The sequence below is a fragment of the Agrilus planipennis genome, unplaced genomic scaffold, assembly GCF_000699045.2.
Source record: "Agrilus planipennis isolate EAB-ADULT unplaced genomic scaffold, Apla_2.0 scaffold269, whole genome shotgun sequence".
Classification (NCBI taxonomy): Eukaryota; Metazoa; Arthropoda; class Insecta; order Coleoptera; family Buprestidae; genus Agrilus; species Agrilus planipennis.
In genome coordinates, this window is record NW_020438982.1 from 47,665 (window position 1) to 55,369 (window position 7,705).

The window sequence follows — 7,705 nt, forward strand, 5'->3', positions numbered from 1 at the left end:
TAGCGAACCAGTTCTGGCACTGGCGTACTGTCAACACACCTTCTCCATACACATCAGTCAATTTTCTTTCTGGCTTGAACAGCATTTTTCCCTTTCTGTAGTAAAACAGTAAGATACGTCGAAAATGCTGCTTATCGCTCTCCATATTTAAAAGGGCACCAACCAAAAACTACTGCGTAGAATTAATTGGAATTTTTCACACACAAGCCTTGCTTTATGAGCTCTCAAAGCATATAAAAAGTATACGGCTTAAATATGAAGTTGGGTGCAAAAGAATACAATTAAATCCTCTGTCGGGAAAAAACGAAATGACTTTCCGAACAACCCTATATCATTCTCTATCTCAGTTTAACTGATTTTGTCTACTAAAGGCAGAAACGATATATTTGCTGTTTTCTTTCGGTACTTGGTATCTTTTAAATTACTCAATAAAGTTGAATGAAATTTGAAAAAACTCGAGTACTCTCTCTTTACAGCCCTTCACGTATATTTGACCGTTTTTCTACAATTTTTTGTAGATGTAATATCTAGTAAGTTGAAATTGTGATGCAGTAGTATCTGTGTATAAAAGGAATAGAAAGGTAACGTCAAAATTATAAGAAGAAAAACGATCATGTACTTAAGGAATAAAATATATACAGATATAATCGAGAATAAGCTGGAAGGGATGATTATAGAAAATGATATTTTATGCGAAACGCAATTTTGGTTTAGTCAGGGAAGGGGTATAATAGACGCGATCTTTTTGTTACAGAATATTATCTAATCAAATAAATTTAAAGGAAAAGGTTTTACGTACCTGTTAAATGTAAAAGAGATACATAAACCGATGTCACAATGGTGATGGAACTTGTTTCATCGTGATATTGTGATAAGTAGGGTCCAAATATTAAAGCAAAACTTGAAATAGGCGCTAATGTAATTGTCTGAAATATCGTTGCAATTTTTTTTTTTAAAAAATCAGAAAATATGAACAATAAATCTTAGTTGTTTATGTATTTACCTTATGCATTTAATATTTTTGCTTTTACCTACCAAAATGGGAGTAGCTGCAATATTAATCACATGGGCATAGCCTCCATCGGGTGGCAACAGTTTATATTTATCACTTTTGTTTAATATTTCAGAAGCCATTTTTAATTTGCGTGTTTTGTTTTCTTCTAGTTAATTTCTAAAGTAGGTCGTGCGACCATAAAAGTTTTTTTTTTTTAAACTTGGCTTCTACAAAATGAAGAAATGCGACTAAAGGTTAAAAGACCGATTAGTTCGGAAAAAACGTAGTTAACAAACCTATTATTTAATTTGCACAAACGGTAAATGCATTACATTTGTGACATTGGTCATGCCGAAGAATGCTCATGCTAAGTATTTAAAAACCGACCATAGAACTTGTTGTTTATCGTTATGTATGCAAAATATGTACCAAATAGTTTTGCCTTAAAAAGTAATAAGTCGGTTTGCATAACAGTATAAATGAATTAGATTATTTGTTAATCTAATACTTATTTATTTTTATTTTTTTGCGGAAAATGTTTTTTGTCTTTGACTTGCTAAGAAATATTATCAAAGAAAAATTCAAGGATCGAATTGAATAATAATAATTATTATTAAGACTAAATCACTACATAGTACAAAACAAAGTCGCTTTCCCGCTGTCTGTCCCTATGTATGCTTAAATCTTTAAAACTACGCAACGGATTTGGATGCGGTTTTTTTTTTAAAGATAGAGTGATTCAAGAGGAAGGTTTATATGTATAATACATGCATAATATAGTAGGAAAACAGTGATAATTTTAGAGGTTTCTAATGTGATGTCGTAAATAAACACATTTTTTGCGCTTACATTGCAAACGCTGGCTGAACCCTACGAGATAGATCAAAATAATGTACTACAATATTGTACATCTTAAAAGGGTCTACAAAAAAGTCCGGGATGGTATATGTCTATCTCTTAGGGATAACCCACAATAACCATTTTTATCCTTTACTTTTTATGAGAAATAATGACTTATTTACGAAGCGATTGTAGGCAATACAGCATTAATTCTTATCCAATTAAGTACCTTAAATACATTGTGCATTTAATATAGATCAATATGGCCCTTTACAGCATGTAATTTAAATGAATATTTTCGAAGATATTACAGATTTAAAATGCAGGGACATAGCGGTTGCGGCGGTACCGGCCGGGAGGCCGGTTTGTATTGTCTAATGACAAAAAAACTGTGAATGTTGTATATAAAGACATTCTGTAGTATATTTAGTATGTTCAGGGGGTATCTTTTGAAGATTTCCCCTTTTCGATAATAATCTAAACAAAACAAAAATATACATATTTAGTATTAGCATTGCACCCGTCCGAAGCTGGGGCGGGTCGCTTGTATATATATAAAACTTTAATTTGTATATTTTCACTAGTTCGTATCAAAAACATACTACATATTGTTTTTTTTGCTTTCGTGGAAAAAGAGAAATCTTCAAAAGTCTGCGTAATGTCGGATTTCCGAGGAAGAAGTCCTGCTAAAATTTTAGTCTCATCACCACACCAAAATATGTATAAGTTTAGAAAATAGACGATTGCTTCTTTTTATTTATTTTACTGCCTATAAAAAACAAGATAGCTAGAATATATAGTAAAATACATTTCATTAATTACTTATTTGTTAATAAATAAATGCTATTTACATATTTACAAATTAGTTAAGGAATTACAAAATTGGTTTATTTTATCGCGAAAATGTTCTTTTGGATTTCCAGTAATTATGTATCATTTGTATTGTCCACGGAATTGCACATAAAAAGAGAATAGCTGTGAGGGAATGCAGTACCACCGCATGACTACCTGTTTGATATTTCATAATTCCTGAAAAAAAAAGAACAAATAAGTGGATTGTGATTCTTGACGGCAGCTAAAGGGAATTTTTACCTATTAGAGCTCCAATTATAACCGATAGAACTCCGTTGAACACCATATACAGTGAATATGCGCTGGTAAATTTTCTCGCATAGATTTCTGCGATAACCATGGGTACAGGTACCTGAATTAAACACCGTGAGCTGCCCATAAGTGCGGTCAAGACAACCAGGAACCAAAACGAATGATCTGCAACGAAAACTTAAAAAAAAAAATAATGTACTATTGCACCATTTTCTACAAAATCATTAAATATATACGTGAACGTGGAAACTTTTGGTAAAATTTTTGATTATTTGTTACGGGTGGAGGGTAGTGAAATTAATTGCAAGGTATCTATACTATGTCTGTACTAGTAGTATGGTAAAATACTGGTATGCAAGGGAAAAAAAAAGTATCGAAAGAACGAATATAAAGATCGGAGACGAAAAATTAGAAGAAGTGATTTTAGATACCTAAGAAGTCAGATAAGTCAGGATGGAAGGAGTAGTAGGGCTATAAAGCAGAGGATAGCACAGGGTCGTGTCGCCTTTAATAAAAAGAAGCCACTTCTATGCTCGCGAACGGTTAATTTAGAAATTCGAAAAAGGTTATTAAAGGTGTATGTTTGGTGCACGGCGTTGTACAGGTGCGAAACATGGACAGTGGGAGCGGCGGAAAAGAAAAGGTTAGAAGCGTTGGAAATGTGGTGTTATAGGCGGATGATGAGGATAACGTGGGTAGAAAAGGTTAGAAATGAAGAGGTATTAGAAAGAATAGGAGAACAGAGGACTGTATGGAAGTCAATAAAAAATAGGCGAGATAGGTTGGTAGGACATCTTCTCAGGCATGAAGGTCTAGTCGAAGACATATTAGAGACAGAAACAGGAGTCAAGATGGGTAGAGGTAGACCTAGATTAGATTACTGTTCGCGAATAGTTAAGGATGTGGGCTATTCTAGTTTTAGGGAAATGCGAAGTTTAGCTCAGGACAGGAAAGAGTGGAGATACGTGTCCAACCAGTCTTAGGACTGACGACCTTATGATGATGATGATGACTAGTAGTAATTGAATTCACTCACCTATTCTTAATATTACCGTTATAAGAACGTTTATTAAAAATAGTTGTCGTATACTGAAGACGCAAAAAGCTGTTATGAGACTGAATATTACCCTGGTAACCAGATCGGAAGTAAAAAATATGGTCATCATAAGGGTTACTTCATTTTTTGTGAAACCCATGTTGAAAAATGAAATGGGTAAAATTGCCATAAAATTTGTTTCTGAAATGACAGAAATCGCCAACCCAAGAACCAAGTTCCAATAACAACCGTCTTTTAAAATAATGAAGTCCATGCTACTTGTTTTTGAACTTCTGAAATGTAAAACGATAATCATTTAGGCAAAAGACAATAATTATGAAATAACTTGAACCTACCTTTCTTCATTTTGAATTTGAGATAAGTATAATGTTGTACTCGCCAGAGATGTTAGCGACTTTGATAATTTATTTTGATCAGGCAAAATAATAAGAGCCTTGTCTTCTAAAAGTTGTTGCGCATCTACTTCTGATGGTACCGGGGAATATTTTGCGCTGTTTTCGTTATTCGAGCAAGTAGAGTCTGATAATGAAACCTCTATGGAGAAATCCAAAAATGTTATAAATGATTCACCAAAAATGAAGAAAATCCTTACCTGCATCATCCATTAACCTTCGCTTTAAATGCCATTTGACAGGATGCAGCAATAACGCTCCTAAAATAATGTGCAAGCTTATTGCAGTGAAAATAGTTTGTGTCCCTCGAAATCCATAATTTTCTAGTAAAATCCTGGTAAATCCAGGATAGACAATGTTTACCAGTGCCATTACCGTTTGCCCAATAGCCATGGCCAAACTTTTTTTTCTATCAAAATATACGTTTACTGCTGATAACGCTGAAGGTAGTAACAGCCCTGTTCCCAGTCCTATAATTCAAAATTTGTAAGACTGTGCAAAGTGCCTGTATTTAGAGATAAAAAAAATTAATAATAACTCGTGGGTGGCAGCCAGAGATGTGATTTATTTGAAATATTTGCATTTAAAATGCAAATACAAAATAAAAAAAATCGGTTGTCTATAAAGTCGGTTTACTGACGATAGTTGAACGTGACAACGTCATAAGAAAATACTGATGGAATGGTTTCATTTTTCAAAAGAAAATTTTAATTTTATTTGTTTGATAGATATTTTGTATGGATATAGAGAAGGAGGTAAATGGAAATNGTTCGGAGCACACTCGATTTTATTATGTTACGCTAGTACGTGACTCTTATACAAATGCGAAATTGTTTTACGGCTCATGTAGTTGTGTCTGCCATTTTGGATTCATTGCTCATTTGCATCATACTGATGAATTGCAATCTGTTCAACGTTTGTTGGAATTCTAAAAAGTATGCCCAAATAGGAGGATAATTTCAGTACCTACCCAAATTAAATCCAAAATGAAAAGTTTTTAGGTAAAAGATTCTACCATCATAAGGAATAACTAATTCTTAATTTGAAACAGTACCAGAGATGCGATTTATTTGAAATACTTGAATTTAAAATGCAAATACAAAATAAAAAATACTTATGCAAATTACTTTTTTGCCTTTAAAAGGTTTGCTAGTATCACCGATCAAATACTTATTATATGAAATGATGAATAAAAGTTGCTTACATTGGCTATTGAAGGTATTACAAGCTTAAAAATGAGACAAAGAGACATTCCATGAATGCCTTCTAATTCTTTAACTGAAGAGAACCCAAAAAATTGTCAACTCCTTTGAAGTGGATAATTTAAAATATTGGATCGATATTGTTTTCCGGGTTCAATGTCATGGTCCATGGAATTTTGAAGTTCCAAATTGATATCATCACTTATCGTGCCTTTAATAAGGAACTACGAAATTTTATGAATTACGACAAAACAGCCCGCAAAACAATATCCAATTGATATACGCCAGTTGTGTAAAACTAAAAACTACAAGATATTGTGGTGTGCTAATAAATGCATATAATCCAAAATTCTTAGAAAACGATTCGAAAACTTCACTTATTAGATGAACCCAAAGCTAAAGAAACTATGGATTCCATTTCCTTCTCTTATAACAATGTGTAAAAGATCAGGAACAAAATATTTTGATATAAAATTATTGATGTTGATTTTACGTCAATGAAATTATTTGCAACCCTTTTTTGGCTCTGATCTTTCATGCTAAACAAACAATTTTTTGCACATCTCTGGTGGCAACTATGGAGTGAAAGAAAAATACCTTAAGTTACGGGGAAAAAATTAACAATAAAGGAAATTGACCAAATGAGATTTAATACATAATCATTAATTATAAGTCAGCGAAATGGTACCAATAAATGAGAAGTTTCTGTAAAAAGCAGAAAATCCCCTCGGCAACAAAGACGAAAGTAGACAAAAGCGTAGTTAAACTGACTACAAAGAACTATAAAACATATTTAATTTAAAAAGTTAAATTATAACAAAAATAAAAGCCAATTAGAAGAGGGATTTTTAAAATAAGGGGAAAATATTTGGAAGGTTGCAGAAAAACTGATTACAGGTCAGTCAAAACATGTATGTGCATTGTGCATGTAATATTTTTTATAAAAGTTGTGAGTATTTGAATGCAATTAAACAGAAGAAACGAATGTCTTCTGAATTAAAATTAAACAAAATAAATTAACCCCCTCGGGGAAGTTTCTGCATACGTAAGGTCATGCGAGTTAAGAACCCAACATAAGGATTCTATTAAACGCAAATTCGTACAAATACCTTCAGTCTCCTGGTATCGTTATGAAAGATGTATATTTTGTTGCTATTACAAAAAAATTATCATGATCCGCAATGCTATAAATTATAATATTGACACGTGAATATCGATATTTCTCGTAAATTTTGCTCGTATTTATTTTAAAACGAAGGAAATGTGATTTACATCGTAAAAAAGGTACTGTGTTCTAATAAAATCGTTCAAGTATGTTGCCGGGAAGCTAGTAAAAGAAAGTTAATGAATCATCCTGTGATCGATGTCGCACGCATCTTAATACATATGAATCGTTCCGATTGTATTTGCGATTGTTTTAGTGTCAAAAGTTGAGGTTAATTCATTTGTATAATTAAATGGTTTTTGAATGTGCTATCAATGTGTTTCCACGTGGCTTTTAATTAATTGTTTAATTTCGTATTTTAGACATGTATACAAACGTGTGTTGTTTTTAAATAATGCCTATTTATATTATTATGGATTAAGGACTATTATAGGTAAGTTTTTTGTAAAATTGTACTAATAATGTTACCATATGTAGACAAACAAAGTATTAGTAACACTAAAAAGCTTTGCTACAACAAAATGTAATGTATTTTTACCTTGCAACTATGACTTTGATATTCATTACAAAATAATATCTTTAAGACATTTTTAATTACTAATAGTGGTTAATATGCAATATTAATGTAAAAATTCATTTTCGATTTTCCATCCGCTACAAACTTCATTAGGATAATGAGGAAAAATATTTTTGTTGCTGTTGTCAGACCCCCGCCGAGAATCGAACTCGGGACCTTTGGCTTTACGCACCAATACAATATTTTCCCTCATTAACCTGAGGAAGTTGTAGTGAATGGAAAATCGAAAATGAATTTTCACATTAATATTTAATATCTTTAGAATAAGGAGAATGTGGCAATTAAAAAGTTTAATGTTAAACAACTAGGATGGTTTGAATGACAACAAAATTATATTAAAAAAAAATACATTTAGTTATCATCCATTAACCTTC

The 7,705-nt window shown here is 32.1% G+C and overlaps 3 protein-coding genes across 3 annotated transcripts in view; all 3 read right to left on the bottom strand.

The window, feature by feature from the left end:
* The window catches only part of LOC108741322 (monocarboxylate transporter 13-like), a 12,420-nt gene extending 11,138 nt beyond the window's left edge, over positions 1-1,282 (bottom strand). Inside the window, exons 1-2 of the mRNA XM_025975561.1 lie at positions 1,036-1,282; positions 800-926 (exon numbers count right to left, since the gene is read on the bottom strand). Coding sequence (XP_025831346.1) covers positions 800-926; positions 1,036-1,134 — 226 coding nt within the window. The 5' untranslated portion in view covers positions 1,135-1,282. The remainder of the gene's footprint in view (positions 1-799; positions 927-1,035) is intronic.
* The window catches only part of LOC112904731, a 24,205-nt gene that overhangs the window by 14,217 nt on the left and 2,283 nt on the right, over positions 1-7,705 (bottom strand). The gene's annotated exons all lie outside the window — the stretch shown is intronic.
* LOC108741339 overlaps positions 2,577-7,705 on the bottom strand; it is a gene marked incomplete at its 5' end in the record, with an annotated part of 24,668 nt that continues 19,539 nt past the window's right edge. Inside the window, 5 exons of the mRNA XM_025975562.1 lie at positions 2,577-2,863; positions 2,927-3,115; positions 3,975-4,267; positions 4,331-4,529; positions 4,588-4,861. Coding sequence (XP_025831347.1) covers positions 2,727-2,863; positions 2,927-3,115; positions 3,975-4,267; positions 4,331-4,529; positions 4,588-4,861 — 1,092 coding nt within the window. The remainder of the gene's footprint in view (positions 2,864-2,926; positions 3,116-3,974; positions 4,268-4,330; positions 4,530-4,587; positions 4,862-7,705) is intronic.